General features: G+C 33.1%; 1 protein-coding gene across 1 annotated transcript; it reads left to right on the plus strand.

Moving 5' to 3' along the window:
* Window positions 1–1,135: 1,135 nt before the first annotated feature.
* On the plus strand, window positions 1,136–7,042 carry LOC119767467 (alkaline phosphatase 4). The gene is made up of 3 exons (XM_038256129.1): window positions 1,136–1,539; window positions 5,318–6,451; window positions 6,516–7,042. The coding sequence occupies exons 1-3, from the start codon at window positions 1,416–1,418 to the stop codon at window positions 6,962–6,964; spliced, it is 1,707 nt and encodes a 568-aa protein (XP_038112057.1). The 5' UTR covers window positions 1,136–1,415; the 3' UTR covers window positions 6,965–7,042.
* Window positions 7,043–24,550: the final 17,508 nt, after the last annotated feature.

The raw sequence follows: 24,550 nt of genomic DNA on the forward strand, positions 1-24,550 counted from the left end.
ATCTGAAAAAAATGAGGGGAAATCGACAAAACATGTTACCAATCTGTTGCATATCACCTCAAGATCAATTAAACTCACCTTTATCAGCGATTTGCTAGTTTTATCTTAAACTGTAGTAAGTTCCGACAATAAAGGACACAATTGCAAAAAAAAAATCTGAACAAAAAATTGTTTCCCGCTGCGACGTGAACCCTTGCTGATGCTTTGACGTTTCAACATTCTGACAAACGTGTAGTGGCTAATGTGCGTGATATTGGGTTTTATTAGATGTAACATTACATCAAATTTGATGCTCCAGATACGTGCATCTAATTAGGCGTGAAGTTAGGTTAGTTTTGATGTAATTTTAGGGTTCGCACGATGTAAAGGAATCCCAATGGGAATTTTATCGAGTTACATTAAAATAAACCTAATCTTACATCGAAAATACGTTTACATGATTTGATAATCGGTTTGAATAAAGATTACATCAAATGTAAAATTCCAAATTTTTTAGTGTGTAAATTATTATCGAACATATATGCAATAATGTTACTGTTCCACTGCATGTATCAAAATTAGTGGCCAGATCAAATTTCTATCAATGTCACCCCGGGCTATCAAAGTCACCCCAGTTTACGGTACTAAATTTTTATTGATATGCAGATGAGAGAGTGTCATTTTCTCCACTCGCTTCGGTTCGGGTCTCGGACCCAGTGCCCTTGAAGGAATCGACCGTACTCGTTGCACGAGAAAGTGCCGCGATCGTTATCATCCAGTCGACCTTCTGCCGTGGTTCCCCAAACCTGTTCCACACACAGCCTCCTTAGCCCTTTCTTCCACGTCTAGCCGCGGCGCGGCTTCTCGCTTTTGATGCGCTCTTTTCACTCTCCTCTCTCATTCGTATTTCCCTTCGGATGTTTACACCACGATCACGCACGAGGTCTATCGGACGTCGCAACTTTTGGAAGTGTGTTATCATTCCACGATCCAAGTAGGTGTGTTCATCCGAACCACCACCACCACCAGCCCCCTGTAACTACTATCAGGTCCGCGGGCATTGTTGCGATCAACTGTGGTAGTGAATCGGCCTGCTGCGCCGACGACGACCCGACCGCCGCCCGTCCAGAACATTGATTTGAGACGGGCGCGCGCGCACTTTTGTTCAGTATTTAAGCGGTCGCAATTCGGCGAAGGTCACTAGACCTGGCGCAACGACGGCGAACGAGAGCAGATCGGGAAGTGCATTTCTCTGCGGGGTCTGTCGATCGAGGCAGGTGTTCAACGAAAGAGGTGTAGAACAATGATCGTGTCGTGATCGAGTGCGTGTGTAAAGTTATTAGTGAAATTTAGAGTGAGCTTTATTTCGGTACATTACCTTGCATTTAGTCGAATTTAGTCAACAATAGTGAGCGCAGCAGAGCACAACAATAAAAATGAGTTCCCCGCAAATGGCCAACAAAACTTGGCTGCGATTAGTGTTAAGTGGCTTTTTGTACCTTTTGATCTGTGATATTGCTGGTGTCAACGGAGCGGCATTCAAATCGCCCAATAAGGATGGTGAGTATTTTTTTTATCATTCAAAAATAGTTTTAGTTAAAAAATAACATTTGCGGTCTGAAACCTAATTTAGAACAACTGTAATTGAACTTTCTATTGTTTGGATTTTATCTAACTAGTTCTATCGGCTGGGTTTTGCTTGAATATTAAGTGTGCATTCTAATGTCACGAAGGGGTTACTTGTTGAACAATCGTGTGTTACGCATAAACTAAATTTTCCACCCAATCAAAGTAGAGGAGAGTGGGGAGACTTGATTCCCTTTCTTGTATCGCACATAACTCTGTCGATTTCTCACAAAACTATGAACTTTTTGCATGAATTGAAAGCTTAAACATTCAACTATGTTTGGATGATAAGGGTATTTCATCAGATAAACTCTTCGAATCATGCCAAGCGTTTTGAAAAAAATATTTTAAACCGGCATTTTCAAAATGTTGGGGGTAATTTGATCACCCTTTCAACATTTTGAAGAAATCTTAAGCAAAATGTTTCTTATTCATCCAAACTTTTCTATAAGTTAAAGCAATTTCACATTAAACCTGTACGTTTGCGTTCAAAATATAACAAGTTTAGCATGCAAAATATTTAAAACTTAAAATTTTCTTTTTTAGACCAAATTGAGCATGTTTACAAAAGCTGGTAAGTTTTGTTTACAAAACTTTTGAAAAATGGTTCAAACTGCAGTAAGTTATGTACAAATATACTAAAAGAAACTATGTACGAAAATCCAGCCCAATTATTTAATCTTGAGGCTGATTCCGGTGACTGTAAAAATGCAGCGATCAAGTCTCCCTAAACGCACTTTTTTAAACAATTGATTGTAAAAATAGTTTGACGGTAAATTTAACGTCAAATTTGTAAGGGTTTTGGAGTTGATATGTTTATCAAATAATTCATGTATAAAAAATATTTTTTGAAATAATTTTTGAGTGTTTTCTATACTTATCAAAACTAAGAAAAAAGATCTCTTTGAAGTTTTTTGCACCACTTTTTAGAAAAATGTGTGTAACTCAATCCAAACATTTTTTAATTTTTTTTCTTTGTTTTCTACAATGAGTTTTAGTCAATTTCGCACAAATTCTAAAACAAAGCTAACTGTTTTACCTACATGCTGACGAGATACAGGCTTGGGATCAAGTGTCCCCGGGGATCAAGTCTCCCCACTCTCCCCTAAAGTTAACAGTAATGATTTTTTGCTATGAGAACTGAGAATTTTAATTTATTTTAGTTTGAATTGTCAATGATCAACTAAAAATTCACAATGATTTTTTTTTGAAAATTGCTTTTAATGCATTCCCTTCCAACTCCGTATCTGGAGTTTTTACTCCACCTTGAGTTAGGGGTATTAAAAACACCGAAAAAGCAAAAACTTAACATTTAGATTTTTGGACCTTTTCAAAAAAACTCCAGGTATGTCGATTGTCCACGATCCAATCGTGAAGAGGGTTGAGATTTCCAAAAAAAAAGTCTCCCCGTGGTTTATGGATGGTCCCTAAACCATTTTGCACAAATCTCCAGTCAAATTTAGGGCTGTCCATAGAAAAGGGCTGTGCGAATATTCAAAAATCTGTATTTTGTGAAGGGATTTTCTGATCGAAATGTGGTCAAAGACAAACTTATGGAAAATTGGACGAGCTTTTCGGTAAAAATATTTTCGAGACTGACAAATCAAGTCTGTCATATAGAAATTGCCAAAAACCATCAAAAAACCAATTTTTCAATATTTTTATTTTTAAAACCGCTGTAACTTCACAAGGATTGGACTTAGGACAGTGGTCAATATGGAGACTTTTATGTAAAATTGTCTGGAGAATCGACTCTCGTGTTTGGTTTTTGAAAATTTTGGTGTTTAGAGCACTTTTGAAAAAAAAAAAACAGTTTCAGTAAATGATTTTTGTATTTTTTTAAGGTGAGTTGCTCCATCCTGCATTTTTCGTGAGTCTTTTTGTAACATCTTAGGCTATTTTCACAAAAAGTTTGAACTTAAAAAAAATCGTGGGCTTACCTTTAAATTTAACTTTTAAACTTTAAAATCAAAAAATCTCATAAAAGTGGAGTGTTTTCTTCTTTCAGTGTATTTTTTTCGGAAAGCCCGTCAAATTACCTACAAGTTTGTCTTTGACCACTTTTTGATACGATGCAACGACTTCGAGATACAGAAATATTTAAATTACGAAATACAAAAATATTTAAAACACTTACGCCCTTCTCAAATGTCATTATCGAATGTAACTGGCTCCATATAGACAAAAATGGCTTATATAAGCGTAGGATAACATGTCTACAAAGTTTCATTGAAATCGGATAAGGTCGGGTACAACCGATTCCCTATTTGACATGGAATTGCTCTATAGATTAGTTAAAGATCACTCTAAAATATTTTTGTTAAAATAAACACATTTTGAAATACTGTTTTTTTTTTGTAATTGTTGAACCTGTTTGGTTAAAGTTACGTGCTAACACTAAAGATAAACTAACCTCAAATTAGAGTTTACCAGCGAATGATGAATAATGATTGCTCAATAAATATAATAAATAAAATCTAACTATGCACTAAAAAATGAAAAAAGCAAGACATTTTCTAATTGTTCGTTTGTTAGTCCAAATAAATTGCATTTTTGTCGTTTTTCATGAACAGTTTGTTATTGACCTATTTCAAAGTGTGCAAAGATGTTCTAGGTATCTTTCCAAGAGGATGATAAACATTTCATCGTATGCTTCACATGCACTTCAAAATACGTTCCAAATTGTTCGAATCAACAGACAAATACTGCTTGTTACAATATTCGCTCTTTGATTGCTGCGGTAGAATTTTGTTTTTCTGGTTCAATCTTTAAATGTTAAACAAAAACTACTGAGATTCAGCCTTGAATTAACAATCAATTCACCCTTCATTTCCGTTGGTTGGCAACAACCTTGTCCCTTTTTCATTGATAATACTGGTAATTTGCTCCCGATGTACACTGGCTCAAATTGAGGAGCCGACTTGTTTTTCATTTACGATTTTTCAAATGTTTTTATTACGTTAACGTACATGCTGATAAAAACAGTTTACAACTTAACTGCTTCATCATCGATGTCTGCCCACAGAGCAGGGTTCTTGTTTGTGGGTCCATCTGTGCAAACAAGATTCATCCAACTGAATCGACGAGAATGGCGCAAAAAAGGCTTCCATGGAATGACAACAGAAGATATGTGTTAAGTTTTTCAATTAATGGTGTCAACAGGAATTTACATTAGCTCGAAAAGATTGTTTACGACACTTTAAAGTGCAAACGTGTTTTTTTTCGAAAACATGTTTTGTTTTGATTGGAAGAATCATTCAATTACATGCATGGATGCAGTTCATGGGGCAAACAAAGTTTCAATTACTAAGGCTTGCAGCGAAAATCCCCACACGTTTATTTACAATTTTTCAGAAATAATATTCTCGTTAATTGCACTGGCGGTCGACGGTCGACTGATTGTGCAAAATAATACAGCCATTTCGCGCCGGCTTTCCTATCATTCAAAAATCATTAGCATTGCTCTCAACTGTCTGGTTGGAAGACTGACTGGCAGCTGCAGTCGGTGGCACGTGGATCGTTCAAGTGCTTATTACAGATGGAGCAAACTCTGTGCACCAGTGATAGAACAAGAGCTTTCGGTGGAAAATGATAAATGATACTTTGTTATGGAGTCAATAGGCCTTTTTATTGTTTTCACAATGTTTAGCATTAAATTATTATATATTTTCAATATTCATCCAACAATTAAAGAATACTTTTCTTTTCACAGACGCCCGTTTTTGGCGCTACCAAGCCGAATCCTACCTCAAGCAGGTGCTCCAGTACGCGGACAACGCAAAGGGCGCGGGCGTGGCCAAAAACATCATCATCTTCGTCGGCGACGGGCTGGGCGTGGCTTCGCTGTCCACCGGGCGCATCTACAAGGGCCAGCTGGCGAACCGATCGGGCGAGGAGGAGATGCTTAGCTTTGACCACTTTCCGTACACGGGCTTCTCGAAGACGTACAACACGGACCGACAGGTGCCGGATTCCGCGGGAACGGCGACGGCGCTGTTCAGCGGAATTAAGACCAAGTACGGCGTTTTGGGGGTGGATCACACCGTGACGGAGACCACGGAGGCGGCGGCTAGTGTGTCTAGTTTTATGGAGTGGGCTCAGTCGGTTGGGAAGCGGACGGGGATTGTGACCACGACCAGGGTGACGCATGCGACGCCGGCGGCGACTTTTGCGCATTCGTTCAACCGGAATTGGGAGTGCGAGGCAAAGATTCCGGACGGGCTGAGGAACCGGACGAAGGACATTGCGCTGCAGATGGTGGAGAATGCTCCAGGGTCGAAGTTCAATGTGATTCTTGGAGGTGGGCGGGCATGCTTTGGGGCGGCCATTCCGGAGCAGCTCAAGACGAAGATCGTGTTCAACGGGACGATGGAGAAGAACTGCTGGCGTAAAGATGGCCGAAATGTGGTTGAGGAGTGGTTGGACAGCAAGAATGGCACGTCGGCAGCTTACGTAACGAACACGGCCCAGCTGATGAACGCTCCGGTAGATGAGATGGACCATCTACTCGGGTTGTTTGCCGATACTCACATGACGTACGAGACGCTTCGGGACACGAGCAACGAGGGAGAACCATCCCTGTCGGACATGACGGAACGGGCGATCCGGGTACTGCGGAGGAAGCATTCGAACGGATTCGTACTGATGGTGGAAGGAGGACGTATTGACCACGCCCATCACCAGAATTACGCACACCTCGCGTTGATGGAGGTCGTCGAGATGGACCGAGCCGTTGAACGTGCTCTCGGCATGGTCGATCTGGAGGACACCCTGGTCATTGTAACGGCAGATCATTCTCACGCGATGACCTTCAACGGATATCCGGATCGCGGAAACGATATCTTAGGTAGGTACACCAAACCAACTTCTCAAAACCCCAAATTCTAACCTCAAAATCCCACCCCAAACAGGATTCGGCAACCGGCCGGACAAGCTCCCGTACGAGACGATCACTTACGCCAACGGTCCCGGCTTCCGGCTGCACCGCGTCAACGATAGCTCGTCGGAGCCCTCGGACTACGCCACGTGGATTCCGGTCCGGAACATGGACCGAGCCGAAGTCACGTACCGGCACCTGTCGGCGTTCCCGCTGGAGGACGAAACGCACGGTGGGGAGGACGTGGCGGTGTTTGCTGCGGGTCCGGGGTCCGGGCTGGTGCGGGGAACCTTCGAGCAGAACTTTATCGCGTACGTGATGAGCTACGCCGGCTGCATGGGACCAGCCCAGAAGCTGAACGAAGGGTGCTTGGGGCGTAAGGGGGCCGCGGGAGGAGCGATGGCCACGGGTGCCGGAAGTATTGTTCCTAAGTTGTTGATCAGTATTGCGTTTGGGGTGTTGAGCAGAGTGTGCCGGTTTTGATGGGAGAAAGAACGTTGTTATTGATTGTAAATTTTATTAAGGTATTAAAGAAATAAATGTAAATATTGTTGAATCGTTTTGTTGGCATTTTTTTTTCTTTCGAAGAATCCTAAATTAATTCGGGACCTAAAGGTGCAGATCGTTCCACCTCTTCAAAGCTGACACGAAAAATCAGAATTTTAATGGAAATTTAAGTACAACCAGCTGAAATCAATTTAAAAAGCGTTTCCCTGCGTTTAGAATCACTTTTAGTATGTTGGAGTTGATTTAAAAATCTTTAGAATTTTTGAAATTTTTCGATGTTTTTTTTTTCACTTAAATTTGTGTTGTTGTTAATGATTGCAAAACAACTGAACTAGTGTAAAATGCATTTTCAAAAACTTTTTCCAAGCAAATGGATTTTTATTTTATTATTTATATTTTTTTACTTTTGAGCCATATGGAAGTTACGGTGTGGCTGGAGCAAATTATTATGAATCAGAATTCCCCAACGTAGAAAGTTGTGGTTTGCCGATATGAATCAAAATTTTACAATCAAAAATATGCTATCAGTGAAAAATGCATTTTTTTAGGTTTTTGCCTAGATTTTTAATGAATTGGCGTTATAGGTGGATCGATCTTTAAACATTATTTATTTGAACATTTTTCAATGAAAATTTTTTCCTATTAAAACTAGTTTTAATTAAAATGCATATTCGCGATCGACAAATTACTTCTTCCAATCAAAACCATTTTTTCAAATCTAAATCTAACATAAATTTTATTTGAAATTTGTATTATTTTATTCGGAGAGATTGAAAAAATAAATCGAATTTTTCGTTTTTTTAGTATTTAAAATTCAATGGCACAAAGAAAACTCGAATCTTTATTTCATCTTTATTCTTTTGATACCCCTGACCCAAGGCGGTTTCAAAAACACCCAAAAAGCAAAAACTGGAAATTTGGTTTATTTGACATTTCCAAAAAAAAAAAAAAGCTGAACACAATTACTTTTAAAAAGTTACCTTATAAATTCAAAAGTTGCATATTCAATTGGTATTAAACCGGGTTTCTTAAAGTCAATATTTTTTTTCGAGTGCCTAATGAAATTTAAACACATACAAATCAAATGATTGAAAAAACAAAAATATTATTTTTAAATGTTTTTAATTTATTTGACTTTCAGTTAATCAGTTACCTTGCGTTAGCCCACTTTTAATCCCACGCTCAGCTTGTTGCCTACCGTGGGGCGCTTTGTTTGCTCTCCTCGCAACTGCCTGAGTATTGTCGATTTCATCGTCATAACTCAAACACGGTGCGCGCGCGCGTGGAAAGTATCGGCCACGTGTAAAAACTCATAAATAATTCCACCGGTGTGCAGCAGCAGCAGCAGCAGCGTTGCACGTGGTGACGCGTACGCCCTGGGTGTACAATGGCAGGCACACGCGTCGGTACATTCTAATAAAATATCGGAAATTGCTTTTTCCAGGCGGGATTTCCGATTGCAGTTCTTTTTTTTATTGCTTGCAGAAAAAGGAAATGCAGTTATTGGCAAGAAGGGCGTTTTTTAATCGATTTTGGAACAGTTGAAGGTGGTGAAGCTGTTTTTTCGTTTTCAAAAAGTGGTTTTGATGTTTATTTCATAAAAGAAAACATACTTTCTTTAAATTTGATATTTTGCTTTGACACTATGCCATAATGGCGGCAACGCCTTTTGCTATAAAAATGCTGCCCTCGTTATCCCAATCAATCATTGCAGACGTGCACCAGACGTACAATTTCCTCCGATTTGCAATTGATCGGCGATTACCTTCGGTAATCGGGGCAGTGGTAGCAGAAGAAGAAGTAAATTGGCACCGTCACACGTGAATTGACATATGAAAGTAATTTCGTAATTGGGATTGCCTGGTTTGGGTCTTGGCTTGGGGCAAGCTTTTTCCCCCATATTGGCGATAAACCGAGTCTGAATGGTATCTGGTTTGCGCGGCCACCACGGACGGACAAGTCCTAGTCACGTAATGGTAATCACCTCCGTGATTGATCTTGGATATCTGGATCAGATTACCCGGCAACACAAATGACCGTTTGGCACGGAAAATTGCCTGTCAAGCGGTGGTTCCAATTATGGCCTCCAGGTGAGTCATGGAAAAATGGAATTGAATCGCAATCGCAATCAAATTAGTAAATTTATGCCCCAAAGAAGGAACCCCCATCATGTCCAACGTGGGGCACGTGCCGCTAACAAGATCAATTTCATCAAATAAAAGAGATGTCGTCTTCCGAAAGAAACGTGATCCCGCTTCCCGCTGACATGGTGCAATCATTCGTCAATTCATCGACAGGTGGCAGCACCGTGGTTCGCATATAAAACATGCCTCTCACACCGTCGTTGGAAGCCGCGTGCTCTAAATTTATGGCACGCAGCAACACGCTGCTGCACGATTCGAGCCCAAGGTCACGGCATCTCACGGCAGTGGAGTCCGACGGTGAAAGTGTGACCCGGAGTGGGTTTGAGGAGGGTTTGGATATACGTAATCCGGCGTTACCTGTACGCTAGGGTGGTTCAAATTCTGATACATTCACTTTGCTACCACATAAAATCAAAGACTGGCTGACCATCCTACTGTACACAAATTGTATAATTTCAAAAACAGTAATGTTTTTATTTATTTGTTCATTCTCCTGCAGCAAATTTGTAGTCTTGAGTTGTTTATAGTTCAACTGAGAACATTAATAAAATTTATTTTGATATTCTCAATATTTTTAGACAGGTTCTACAAAAGACGAAGGAAGGGAATTAAACCAACGAGAGGCTAACCATAAACATACTATGACTGCGATAAGTATCACAATAAAATCACTGATTACAGAATCAATTTCATTACCTGGAGGCTTTTTTGTTTTACGTGAGCGTTTTAAATTCAGCAAACCCAAGTCACAACCTCCAAAAACATAATTGCCAACAAATGCAGGATTATGGTTTGATGAAATGAGTTGACACTCTACATATTCACTTGCATAATAGAAATAATATATACGCTGTCTCGAATTTGAGTTTTCCTTAAATCCTACCTGTGAATCGACAAACCCATGAGGGCACAAAAATCCAGCGTCGTTCTTCAAAAAATTACGAACGGTGCACATTGTTTCACTTTTAACTCGTTGTCTTAAAATACCAAACATTTTGTTCCAGTTGAATATTATCGTGGTAATATAGTGCGGAATTGGGCACCATAATTTTTCATATCTAAATTTATGCATCGAGCAATTGAAACTATACAACTTCATGCGTTGAAATCCTGCGAAAAAATCATCGAATTGCACAGTGGACAAGTTAGATGTAATGGATTCTTTGCTGACTCCATCACAGCTCAAATTCCACTCCCCAGCACAAATTGAGACAAACAATGCACCTGAAAGAAAAAGTGCTATCATTTTGCTTGCTTTACCAACTAAACACTGTGAGACTACTATTTGGAATTTCGATTGAACACATTTTCTTGAATCACTAGCATTACTATTAATGGATTTCAAGAGAATGAAGTCAGTGTTTAACGAGAAATATCATTCAATCTCCCAAAAATAGGAAGAAAAACAAATCAAAAAATCCATTTGATTATGGATATAAAATTTAAATAAACCTGAAACATCACGACATTGATTTTGATTTTGATTTTGATTTTGATTTTGATTTTGATTTTGATTTTGATTTTGATTTTGATTTTGATTTTGATTTTGATTTTGATTTTGATTTTGATTTTGATTTTGATTTTGATTTTGATTTTGATTTTGATTTTGATTTTGATTTTGATTTTGATTTTGATTTTGATTTTGATTTTGATTTTGATTTTGATTTTGATTTTGATTTTGATTTTGATTTTGATTTTGATTTTGATTTTGATTTTGATTTTGATTTTGATTTTGATTTTGATTTTGATTTTGATTTTGATTTTGATTTTGATTTTGATTTTGATTTTGATTTTGATTTTGATTTTGATTTTGATTTTGATTTTGATTTTGATTTTGATTTTGATTTTGATTTTGATTTTGATTTTGATTTTGATTTTGATTTTGATTTTGATTTTGATTTTGATTTTGATTTTGATTTTGATTTTGATTTTGATTTTGATTTTGATTTTGATTTTGATTTTGATTTTGATTTTGATTTTGATTTTGATTTTGATTTTGATTTTGATTTTGATTTTGATTTTGATTTTGATTTTGATTTTGATTTTGATTTTGATTTTGATTTTGATTTTGATTTTGATTTTGATTTTGATTTTGATTTTGATTTTGATTTTGATTTTGATTTTGATTTTGATTTTGATTTTGATTTTGATTTTGATTTTGATTTTGATTTTGATTTTGATTTTGATTTTGATTTTGATTTTGATTTTGATTTTGATTTTGATTTTGATTTTGATTTTGATTTTGATTTTGATTTTGATTTTGATTTTGATTTTGATTTTGATTTTGATTTTGATTTTGATTTTGATTTTGATTTTGATTTTGATTTTGATTTTGATTTTGATTTTGATTTTGATTTTGATTTTGATTTTGATTTTGATTTTGATTTTGATTTTGATTTTGATTTTGATTTTGATTTTGATTTTGATTTTGATTTTGATTTTGATTTTGATTTTGATTTTGATTTTGATTTTGATTTTGATTTTGATTTTGATTTTGATTTTGATTTTGATTTTGATTTTGATTTTGATTTTGATTTTGATTTTGATTTTGATTTTGATTTTGATTTTGATTTTGATTTTGATTTTGATTTTGATTTGGGTAATTCTCCGCCAACTCACACAGCAGTTGCCCCGACCCCTCTTCGATTTGCGTGAAACTTTGTCCTAAGGGGTAACTTTTGTCCCTGATCACGAATCCGAGGTCCGTTTTTTGATATCTCGTGACGGAGGGCGGTACGACCTTCCATTTTTGAACATGTGAAAAAAGAGGTGTTTTTCAATAATTTGCAGCCTGAAACGGTGATGAGATAGAAATTTGGTGTCAAAGGGACTTTTGTGTAAAATTAGACGCCCGATTTGATGGCGTACTCAGAATTCCGAATAAACGTATTTTTCATCGAAAAAAACACTAAAAAAGTTTTAAAAATTCTCCCATTTTCCGTTACTCGACTGTAAAAATTTTTGGAACATGTCATTTTATGGGAAATTTAATGTACTTTTCGAATCTACATTGTCCCAGAAGGGTCATTTTTTCATTTAGAACAAAATTTTTCATTTTAAAATTTCGTGTTTTTCTAACTTTGCAGGGTTATTTTTAGAGTGTAACAATGTTCTACAAAGTTGTAGAGCAGACAATTACAAAAATTTTGATATACAGACATAAGGGTTTGCTTATAAACATCACGAGTTATCGCGATTTTACGAAAAAGTTTTGAAAAAGTTGGTCGTCATCGATCATGGCCATTCATGGTCACCCGTGACAGACACGGACGACGAAACAAAGAGAAACGCAAAAAGTAACTTTTTCAAAACTTTTTTTCGTAAAATCGCGATAACTCGTGATGTTTTTAAGCAAACCCCTTATGTCTATATATCAAAATTTTTGTAATTGTCTGCTCTACAACTTTGTAAAACATTGTTACACTCTAAAAAATAACCCTGCTAAGTTAGAAAAAACACGAAATTTTAAAATGAAAAATTTTGTTCTAAATGAAAAAATGACCCTTCTGGGACAATGTAGATTCGAAAAGTACATTAAATTTCCCATAAAATGACATGTTCCAAATTTTTTACAGTCGAGTAACGGAAAATGGGAGAATTTTTAAAACTTTTTAGTGTTTTTTTCGATGAAAAATACGTTTATTCGGAATTCTTAGTACGCCATCAAATCGGGCGTCTAATTTTACATAAAAGTCCTTTGACACCAAATTTCCATCTCATCACCGTTTCAGGCTGCAAATTGTTGAAAAACACCTCTTTTTTCGCATGTTCAAAAATGGAAGGGGTCGTACCGCCCCTCCGTCACGAGATATCAAAAAACGGACCTCGGATTCGTGATCAGGGACAAAAGTTACCCCTTAGGACAAAGTTTCACGCAAATCGAAGAGGGGTCGGGGCAACTTTTCCCGATTTCGTGTGAGTTGGTAGAGAATTACCCATTTTGATTTTGATTTTGATTTTGATTTTGATTTTGATTTTGATTTTGATTTTGATTTTGATTTTGATTTTGATTTTGATTTTGATTTTGATTTTGATTTTGATTTTGATTTTGATTTTGATTTTGATTTTGATTTTGATTTTGATTTTGATTTTGATTTTGATTTTGATTTTGATTTTGATTTTGATTTTGATTTTGATTTTGATTTTGATTTTGATTTTGATTTTGATTTTGATTTTGATTTTGATTTTGATTTTGATTTTGATTTTGATTTTGATTTTGATTTTGATTTTGATTTTGATTTTGATTTTGATTTTGATTTTGATTTTGATTTTGATTTTGATTTTGATTTTGATTTTGATTTTGATTTTGATTTTGATTTTGATTTTGATTTTGATTTTGATTTTGATTTTGATTTTGATTTTGATTTTGATTTTGATTTTGATTTTGATTTTGATTTTGATTTTGATTTTGATTTTGATTTTGATTTTGATTTTGATTTTGATTTTGATTTTGATTTTGATTTTGATTTTGATTTTGATTTTGATTTTGATTTTGATTTTGATTTTGATTTTGATTTTGATTTTGATTTTGATTTTGATTTTGATTTTGATTTTGATTTTGATTTTGATTTTGATTTTGATTTTGATTTTGATTTTGATTTTGATTTTGATTTTGATTTTGATTTTGATTTTGATTTTGATTTTGATTTTGATTTTGATTTTGATTTTGATTTTGATTTTGATTTTGATTTTGATTTTGATTTTGATTTTGATTTTGATTTTGATTTTGATTTTGATTTTGATTTTGATTTTGATTTTGATTTTGATTTTGATTTTGATTTTGATTTTGATTTTGATTTTGATTTTGATTTTGATTTTGATTTTGATTTTGATTTTGATTTTGATTTTGATTTTGATTTTGATTTTGATTTTGATTTTGATTTTGATTTTGATTTTGATTTTGATTTTGATTTTGATTTTGATTTTGATTTTGATTTTGATTTTGATTTTGATTTTGATTTTGATTTTGATTTTGATTTTGATTTTGATTTTGATTTTGATTTTGATTTTGATTTTGATTTTGATTTTGATTTTGATTTTGATTTTGATTTTGATTTTGATTTTGATTTTGATTTTGATTTTGATTTTGATTTTGATTTTGATTTTGATTTTGATTTTGATTTTGATTTTGATTTTGATTTTGATTTTGATTTTGATTTTGATTTTGATTTTGATTTTGATTTTGATTTTGATTTTGATTTTGATTTTGATTTTGATTTTGATTTTGATTTTGATTTTGATTTTGATTTTGATTTTGATTTTGATTTTGATTTTGATTTTGATTTTGATTTTGATTTTGATTTTGATTTTGATTTTGATTTTGATTTTGATTTTGATTTTGATTTTGATTTTGATTTTGATTTTGATTTTGATTTTGATTTTGATTTTGATTTTGATTTTGATTTTGATTTTGATTTTGATTTTGATTTTGATTTTGATTTTGATTTTGATTTTGATTTTGATTTTGATTTTGATTTTGATTTTGATTTTGATTTTGATTTTGATTTTGATTTTGATTTTGATTTTGATTTTGATTTTGATTTTGATTTTGATTTTGATTTTGATTTTGATTTTGATTTTGATTTTGATTTTGATTTTGATTTTGATTTTGATTTTGATTTTGATTTTGATTTTGATTTTGATTTTGATTTTGATTTTGATTTTGATTTTGATTTTGATTTTGATTTTGATTTTGATTTTGATTTTGATTTTGATTTTGATTTTGATTTTGATTTTGATTTTGATTTTGATTTTGATTTTGATTTTGATTTTGATTTTGATTTTGATTTTGATTTTGATTTTGATTTTGATTTTGATTTTGATTTTGATTTTGATTTTGATTTTGATTTTGATTTTGATTTTGATTTTGATTTTGATTTTGATTTTGATTTTGATTTTGATTTTGATTTTGATTTTGATTTTGATTTTGATTTTGATTTTGATTTTGATTTTGATTTTGATTTTGATTTTGATTTTGATTTTGATTTTGATTTTGATTTTGATTTTGATTTTGATTTTGATTTTGATTTTGATTTTGATTTTGATTTTGATTTTGATTTTGATTTTGATTTTGATTTTGATTTTGATTTTGATTTTGATTTTGATTTTGATTTTGATTTTGATTTTGATTTTGATTTTGATTTTGATTTTGATTTTGATTTTGATTTTGATTTTGATTTTGATTTTGATTTTGATTTTGATTTTGATTTTGATTTTGATTTTGATTTTGATTTTGATTTTGATTTTGATTTTGATTTTGATTTTGATTTTGATTTTGATTTTGATTTTGATTTTGATTTTGATTTTGATTTTGATTTTGATTTTGATTTTGATTTTGATTTTGATTTTGATTTTGATTTTGATTTTGATTTTGATTTTGATTTTGATTTTGATTTTGATTTTGATTTTGATTTTGATTTTGATTTTGATTTTGATTTTGATTTTGATTTTGATTTTGATTTTGATTTTGATTTTGATTTTGATTTTGATTTTGATTTTGATTTTGATTTTGATTTTGATTTTGATTTTGATTTTGATTTTGATTTTGATTTTGATTTTGATTTTGATTTTGATTTTGATTTTGATTTTGATTTTGATTTTGATTTTGATTTTGATTTTGATTTTGATTTTGATTTTGATTTTGATTTTGATTTTGATTTTGATTTTGATTTTGATTTTGATTTTGATTTTGATTTTGATTTTGATTTTGATTTTGATTTTGATTTTGATTTTGATTTTGATTTTGATTTTGATTTTGATTTTGATTTTGATTTTGATTTTGATTTTGATTTTGATTTTGATTTTGATTTTGATTTTGATTTTGATTTTGATTTTGATTTTGATTTTGATTTTGATTTTGATTTTGATTTTGATTTTGATTTTGATTTTGATTTTGATTTTGATTTTGATTTTGATTTTGATTTTGATTTTGATTTTGATTTTGATTTTGATTTTGATTTTGATTTTGATTTTGATTTTGATTTTGATTTTGATTTTGATTTTGATTTTGATTTTGATTTTGATTTTGATTTTGATTTTGATTTTGATTTTGATTTTGATTTTGATTTTGATTTTGATTTTGATTTTGATTTTGATTTTGATTTTGATTTTGATTTTGATTTTGATTTTGATTTTGATTTTGATTTTGATTTTGATTTTGATTTTGATTTTGATTTTGATTTTGATTTTGATTTTGATTTTGATTTTGATTTTGATTTTGATTTTGATTTTGAACTCGAAAGATGTTTAAATTATTAATTTTAATTGCTGAAACTAAAATTGGGTTGAAAAGCAAATGATTCTTCATAACTTTTGAGCCACATGGCACAAATCATGTTCTATCAGCTATAAATGGTATCGCTTTATTGTAATGCCACACGTTCCGTAGGTGTCAACAGAACTAAACAGGCCCATTTCTCATCAAAGTCTGGGCAGAAAAATACCTTTTGCCAGTTGGTTCAAGCTTATACCATAGATCTCCGGTCCACGATACTAAAGAACCAACTAGTCGAGCTGGATTAATGTTAGCAACCCAAAATGCGACTTGGCTAAATGCACTAAAAAGCACATTTTCCGTTCGCCAAAATAAATAATAATCGCCCCAACGCCGGTGACTTCAACGCGTGGATTAAGGTTTCGAGCGACGAACCGCCTTTAGGTGGTTTACAGCGTTCTCGAGAGTATCGTGCCCAAACAATCAGGCTGAACGCTAGTGAATGAGGCAGAGAGAGAACGATCGGCTGCTTTAAGGTTATGTTTTAGGTTAGGTTAGGTTAAGTCGGTCCCCGTACAAACGGAAACGGCCAAATTGGAGTGGCATGCGCCGTGGATTTTAACTTTAAGCACTTTGAGCTATCGAGGTGGGTTGGAGGGGAAGGGGGGGGGGATAGAGATTCATTGTGCGGGTTGTGTGAGTAAGTAATGGGTGCATTTTATACGCTTTTGGTCAGCGGCTAATGTCAGAAATAATTACCTTTTAGTCGCTTAATTTGAACGATTCCACAAATGTTCGGCAATTGGACTGACGCACGCGGAATTCAATGTAAGAATGTTTGCGACGATGTTTAAAGGGGCACTTGAAAATGTCGTTAGCTAATACTTTGAAACTGAATTTAAGAAAAAATATAATATATTGCAATTTTTAAATCATCTTCATCAAAGATTTTCTAGCAAATGATTTCGCAAATCCAATAAACCTCTCATACCACTCCCACAGCATCAATAAATCTCAAATTCACCGATCGCAAATAACTCCGGTTTCGCGTGACATTCGCGGCATTCCCCACAGCTGACCGAGCCCCTGAAATCCGTTTCGTGTCAGGTTCAGGTCCATCCATCTATCCTTTGAATGCCCTATTCAATTATAAATATCGCCAATGATCTAACGATGGATGGATTTATTCATGTTTTGCGCAAGCGTGCCCTTGACAGTTTGCAAAGGGCCTAACGTGCGCGCGCGTACGGAAAGGTTGACATTTCTAACCCTCTAGAGAGGTGCGGTGGGCCAGCTTTCTTGGGGGACCGCATCTTCAAACGTCAATCAAACGGCACGCGCTATTGTTCGGAACGGAGTTGCATTAATGCAATTCCCGGAGGTGTTGGGTTGAAGGCGGTCAAAAGGCATGATTTTAGCTTGAAAAAACAAAGATGAGAATGTATGGCTCCACATGTTGTGACTTGTGATTTGCTCATTATTACGTTGCAAATATTTTTCAATTTCTCTAAAAAAAATGTTTTTTTTTTCAAAATACGTCGAAATATTTATGAAAATTGTAGTTTAATCAACTTAAAACAACATTTTTCCGCATTGATAGTCATATAAGCAGGTTTTGGTTCATTTAAGAATATATTGAATATTTTAAAATGAAATATAAAAAGTTTCGGTGTGCGGAAAAACAAAGTGTCGATTTTTAAATTATTTTTTTCAATAATTCAATTTTGTTTGATTTTAAATGTTTAATGTTTAATGTTTAATGTTGAATGTTTAATGTTTAATGTTTAATGTTTAATGTTTAATGTTTAATGTTTAATGTTTAATGTTTAATGTTTAATGTTTAATGTTTAATGTTTAATGTTTAATGTTTAATGTTTAATGTTTAATGTTTAATGTTTAATGTTTAATGTTTAATGTTTAATGTTTAATGTTTAATGTTTAATGTTTAATGTTTAATGTTTAATGTTTAATGTTTAATGTTTAATGTTTAATGTTTAATGTTTAATGTTTAATGTTTAATGTTTAATGTTTAATGTTTAATGTTTAATGTTTAATGTTTAATGTTTAATGTTTAATGTTTAATGTTTAATGTTTAATGTTTAATGTTTAATGTTTAATGTTTAATGTTTAATGTTTAATGTTTAATGTTTAATGTTTAATGTTTAATGTTTAATGTTTAATGTTTAATGTTTAATGTTTAATGTTTAATGTTTAATGTTTAATGTTTAATGTTTAATGTTTAATGTTTAATGTTTAATGTTTAATGTTTAATGTTTAATGTTTAATGTTTAATGTTTAATGTTTAATGTTTAATGTTTAATGTTTAATGTTTAATGTTTAATGTTTAATGTTTAATGTTTAATGTTTAATGTTTAATGTTTAATGTTTAATGTTTAATGTTTAATGTTTAATGTTTAATGTTTAATGTTTAATGTTTAATGTTTAATGTTTAATGTTTAATGTTTAATGTTTAATGTTTAATGTTTAATGTTTAATGTTTAATGTTTAATGTTTAATGTTTAATGTTTAATGTTTAATGTTTAATGTTTAATGTTTAATGTTTAATGTTTAATGTTTAATGTTTAATGTTTAATGTTTAATGTTTAATGTTTAATGTTTAATGTTTAATGTTTAATGTTTAATGTTTAATGTTTAATGTTTAATGTTTAATGTTTAATGTTTAATGTTTAATGTTTAATGTTTAATGTTTAATGTTTAATGTTTAATGTTTAATGTTTAATGTTTAATGTTTAATGTTTAATGTTTAATGTTTAATGTTTAATGTTTAATGTTTAATGTTTAATGTTTAATGTTTAATGTTTAATGTTTAATGTTTAATGTTTAATGTTTAATGTTTAATGTTTAATGTTTAATGTTTAATGTTTAATGTTTAATGTTTAATGTTTAATGTTTAATGTTTAATGTTTAATGTTTAATGTTTAATGTTTAATGTTTAATGTTTAATGTTTAATGTTTAATGTTTAATGTTTAATGTTTAATGTTTAATGTTTAATGTTTAATGTTTAATGTTTAATGTTTAATGTTTAATGTTTAATGTTTAATATTTAATGTTTAATGTTTAATGTTTAATGTTTAATGTTTAATGTTTAATGTTTAAGGTTTAATGTTTAATGTTTAATGTTTAATGTTTAATGTTTAATGTTTAATGTTTAATGTTTAATGTTTAATGTTTAATGTTTAATGTTTAATGTTTAATGTTTAATGTTAAATGTTTATAATTTGAAAATAAGGCATGAAATTTAATTTTTATTCTTTGGCCTTTTGGGCGAATTGCCTTAATTTCCCTTACATACTTTGGAGAAAAGTATTTGGCTAAATCAAAGTGCATGCTTCTGGGTTCTCAAAATAATGTTATTTTTCGAGTGCAGCCTGCGCAGAAATAATGTTGGTTTTGTTTCTCATTTTAAAGTATGTTCATTTTTTTTAATGCTGGTAGTCTTTGGATGGTTTGACAAAATAATTAAAATTTTTATAATTCTTGACTGAACTTTTTTTTATAATTGGATTTTGGAAGTATTTTTTTTCAAAAGCTTAAAAGTCATTAGAACTTTTATTAAGCTATTTCTAGACAATACATTATTTTTTTCTTAATGACTTTTTAATGATTGTATGATTGACAGTAATTGACGTTTTATGCATGCTCAACATTAACGACACATCAAACATAGACAATAATATGTGGGAATGACATTGCAAGAAATTGTCTGTGAAAGAAACATGACGAAACTTGCTCAAAGTTTTAACTGTATCATAATTGTCAATTAGTGTAAGAAGTATCTCAAATTACTCAACCTTGCACCTATAAAACATGCCAAACTTACTTAAAGATGTCAGTACTTAACTCGTTCAACATGAAAACCATTCTTCTTCTCGTGATCCTTTTCGATCCAAGCCTAAATTTAAGTTGCGCTGATAGAATCAAGAAGTCACTACAATCCAAGCTGAAATCGGTAAAATTTGATGATTTTTTCACCGGCTTTGAGCGCATGAGGCCGTACTATTTCAACGGGTCATCCTGTACATTTTCACCGGGCAATGAAAGTGGCACCTGCACTGGGAGTGACTTGGTCGAATTTGTGTTCAATTGGAACGACACGATCGGTATTGTAAGGCGTTATTTTCGAATACCTCCCATGTGTGTAATTTGCTACTTTTATAAGGATGATTTGGGCTTTTTGCGATCTGGTGTAGATGATAAAATCCCACCTGAATTACACGTCGCTAGTTTCGAAGAACTCACCGGGAAGCGTGTCTATAGGTTTGCTTTAACTAAATTTACATTTCAAGAATATTGGCCTGTTGAGTCGAATCAAAGTTTCGGCATGGTTGGCGACCATGGGTTACAGGACTGCAATCTCACCTGGTTGAATCTAAATTGGCGCCAGCAAAGTGTACCTGAAAACATCGTTTCTGCAAACAGATCGCTGGAAGAGACTTTTCCTTTGGAGCTACTGATTTTACTTAAGAAAATAATTTCGATCGCTTTAATGATTGTGTTTGTTGTGCTTTTTTGTTGGTTTTATTTAAGACAGCGAATAAAATATGGAAGAACATGAAATTCAAATTGATTTTTTGGTAAAATTGATAATTTAGACAATTTTTAAGGTTCATTATGAACTCTTCAGTGAACAGTTCAGACTCGATCATCTGAAGGCTTGACTGTCAAAATTCAATTTGATCCGCAATCCGCGCTCCAGAGACAAGAAAGAGAATTTGGAAGCCAGAAAGTGTTGATGCTTTTCTTGTTAAAGGGGATAAGGGAAAATCTCCACGGTGTCCCCAAATATGTTTCGCTTGGAGTTGGACGGCTTTTGGGAAGGTGTAAGGTCTAGGATATATCTTTGGATAATCAATTGACTAAAATCTTTAAAGTATTTTGGCAGCATTCAAGGATTTTGAAAACTGATTCAGCTAGCTTTATTTTTATGACTCATTTCAATAAAATTTAAAAAATTGACTTTCACAACTCAAAATTCATTGAAAATGCAATCGTTTTCAATAAATGTAATTCTCTGCGACGAGGGCGAGACTCCATTATTGGAGTCCTCTTGACTTTGAAGCTTCAACGTTTTCAACTGAACATGATCGGTGGCGTCTTTTGCGATTTATTTAAGGTGAAGCCTCCTCTGCGTGTGGTCCGCTGAAGATCAGCCCGATCTTGTAGGACTTTAATCGACACCGTTGTTCGACACGGGATTATCCGTACAATCGTTGTCGGGGCTCGAGAGCAATCATTCAATTTTGAAGATACATTTTGCATTCATAAACACACAGTAAAAGGTCGCTCTGGGAGGGCATCGGGTTGACAAATGGGGACTGTCGATAAATATTTCTGTAATTGACTTTGGGTTTACCGATTTTGGCGAGTATGAGGGGTTTATTTAATTTTAACTCGTTCATTGAACCGTGTCATTTGAAAACGAATAGTTGAGCCTAACACACTTCCTCGTACCAATTTTTAACGCCAATTCCCAGCCAAAACATGATTGATGACCTGGTGCTCAGTTGACGTTACGTTCGCATTCAACCTCCTTCGCTGCTGATCTAGATTCAAAGTGACAGTTCAAGGTCCCCGTACCTGTTACCACGGTGGGTGATCTATTGTTCGGCGAGTAACATCCCCTCAATAAATCATGCTCCGTTTGCGACTGGAAGTGAATTGGATCGGATCGTAATCGCATTACTCACGAGCTTTTCGGATCTTGAGCTGACAAATTTGGTGTCTTGGAGGAAGACGCGTGCCTTGCGGATGATCTTCTGACACGAGTTGTGAGCTTCTGGTTTCTACGGGCAAGACGCGTGTTTGAGTTATGATTGACAGGGATTTAAAGCGATCACGCGTTGAGTTGAATCCATCAGGTCAAATGAAGAGGTGTTTGTTTGAGTGACATGGACAGGGCTGTTGAAGTGAGCTTGTTTGGGTAAAAAAAACATAATTTTTTCGTCTATCCAAATAACTCGAACTCCGATCGCCATCATTCCTAGCAATTCCGATATTGTCACCTTTCACACCGTAGTTCTACCCGTAAATCGCTATCCGATCAACGAGTTCCCACAGAAACCACCAACCATATCCGATCACCGCCGTGGGCACTTAGCGTCGCGAGTTTGAATTTTTCATTGATCAAATCAAACCTTTTAAAATATTTTTTCAATTTCAATTGACACGAACTCCGTTCCGTTGAGTCACACCGCGGCATTAGATCAATCTGACCTTGATCCGGTAGTACACCGATCCTTTCCCAAAGCCAAAGTGTGGCGGTGTTCCACGGAACGATCCGCTGGCGGTGGGCCACCAAACGGTCCTTTCATAAATCACGTTCCATTTTTATCTTAATTTTCAGGCGCGCTCAAACGGTGGTGTGGGGGGTGTTCACCAGGTGATTGGCCAGGTTCAGTCGGATATTGTAGGGGTTAGGTCCCCCCATTGGCGGTCACTTGACGCGGTTCGAAATGGTGCAAAATGTCTGTGCGAAAAAAAAGTTAAGGTGGGGCAGCAGCAGCAGCGGGCTAGAATTCTTCGTTAACAGTTGATCGGTTCTTCACTGAATCGAACAAATCCTGTTTTACAGTAAATTCAAATGATAACTGATTTCTTTATATTTTTCAAAGTAATTTTTGAATTTATTTTGTTTAAGCTTGGATTTTTTTCAAGCATACTGTCTAAACACGTTTATCCAGAGGCCTTGGAAACTTTTTTTTTCGGATAATCTAATCACACTTTTTTTCTCGTTATTTTAATTTTTATTGTCGAGTTTTGGTTGACCCCTGAACTATGCTGAAGTGATTTAGAATTTTTAAATCCAAGATGGTGGCAAAAATGGCGTTTTGAATGATTGAAAAAATGTGTTTTGTAATTTGATAGGCATTCACCTATTCGGTGATTGTCTACGATCCATACAAAAAAGTTAGCAGCCCTGAGCAGTTTCAAAAAACGGGTGCCACGATATCTTAACACTGCTTTAACCAAATAGGCTCAAAATTGAAGACTCGTTTATTCGGTCCTGTGTACATGACGAAGGCCGATTTTCAAAAAACTTATTTAAAAAAAGATAAAAATATTTTTGGTTTTTTATTTAAAAAATCGTCTGTTTTTGATTTCTTTATTTTTTCAGGAGTGATTGAAAATCATCTTTTTAATGGATTAAATAAATATTCTGTAATATGAAATTTTGTGATTTTCTACATGTTTGGAACCCCTTTAATGAATCTTGAAAAAATAGCCGAAATTGATGTGATTTTTTTTTACATAACATTAAACGCAATTTTATACTGTACGATTTAAAAGCACATTAGTAAGGCCGTTACAAATATTTTTCAATGTTTTTGGGACAGAGGGACATCTTTCAAAATAGGTCCAAAAATCGGAGAACAAAAAACAAATATATTTGAGAAAACTTCTGTTTTTATCATCTGAAAACAATGTGAAATGCATTTTTAAACATTGAAAACATTTTTACCATGTTTTATTCATTTAAAAATTTGCAGGCAACCAAAAACATTTTTTTTACAACGGCCTTAACTCTAAACAGTTAGGCGTTTTTGATAAACCGGGGTGATATTATTCCAATTTATTTTTGGAATATTTTCTAACTTTTTTCTCAAGATTATTATTTTAAAACACGTCGAACACACAAGGTCCACGAACTATTTAAAAATTCAATAGTGTTTAAAAATAGTTGCGTTGAAAATACTTGTTTCGAGTTCCGGGGTGACTTTGATAGTACTTGAATTTTTTGTTAAAATCAGGTGTTACAATTATAATTTTACGTGAAATCTACCATTGCTTAGGTTGCTTACAGAGTTTAAAAAAAGACATTTTTTATATTTAGTTAACCATGTTTATAAGCTTTTTATTACAAAATACATGTAAAATTGAGGTAAAATTTTTAAAAAGTATTTTTTTTCCTGAAATTCGTTAAAACTAGTTGGGTAATTTTTCGCTAAATCACAAAGCATTTGCACCGACCCTTCTTCGATTTTCGTGAAACTTTGTCCTTAAGGGGTAACTTTTGTCCCTGGTCGCGAATTCGAGGTTCGTTTTTTGATAACTCGTGACGGAGGGGCGGTACGACCCCTTTCATTTTTGAGCATGGGAAAAAAGAGATGTTTTTCAATAATTTACAAACAAAATTTTTACAACTTTCCCATCCGTTACTCGACTGTAACATTTTTTGAAACATG

This window comes from Culex quinquefasciatus, chromosome 2, assembly GCF_015732765.1.
Source record: "Culex quinquefasciatus strain JHB chromosome 2, VPISU_Cqui_1.0_pri_paternal, whole genome shotgun sequence".
Classification (NCBI taxonomy): domain Eukaryota; kingdom Metazoa; phylum Arthropoda; class Insecta; order Diptera; family Culicidae; genus Culex; species Culex quinquefasciatus.

What these genes read in the sequence shown, in the direction of transcription:
- LOC119767467 (XM_038256129.1), top strand. Translation starts at nt 1,416, where the DNA reads ATGAGTTCCCCGCAAATGGCCAACAAAACTTGGCTGCGATTAGTGTTA. An exon ending in CAAATCGCCCAATAAGGATG is followed by an intron (nt 1,540 to 5,317) that starts GTGAGTATTTTT and finishes TTCTTTTCACAG; the next exon opens with ACGCCCGTTTTTGGCGCTAC. An exon ending in TCGCGGAAACGATATCTTAG is followed by an intron (nt 6,452 to 6,515) that starts GTAGGTACACCA and finishes CACCCCAAACAG; the next exon opens with GATTCGGCAACCGGCCGGAC.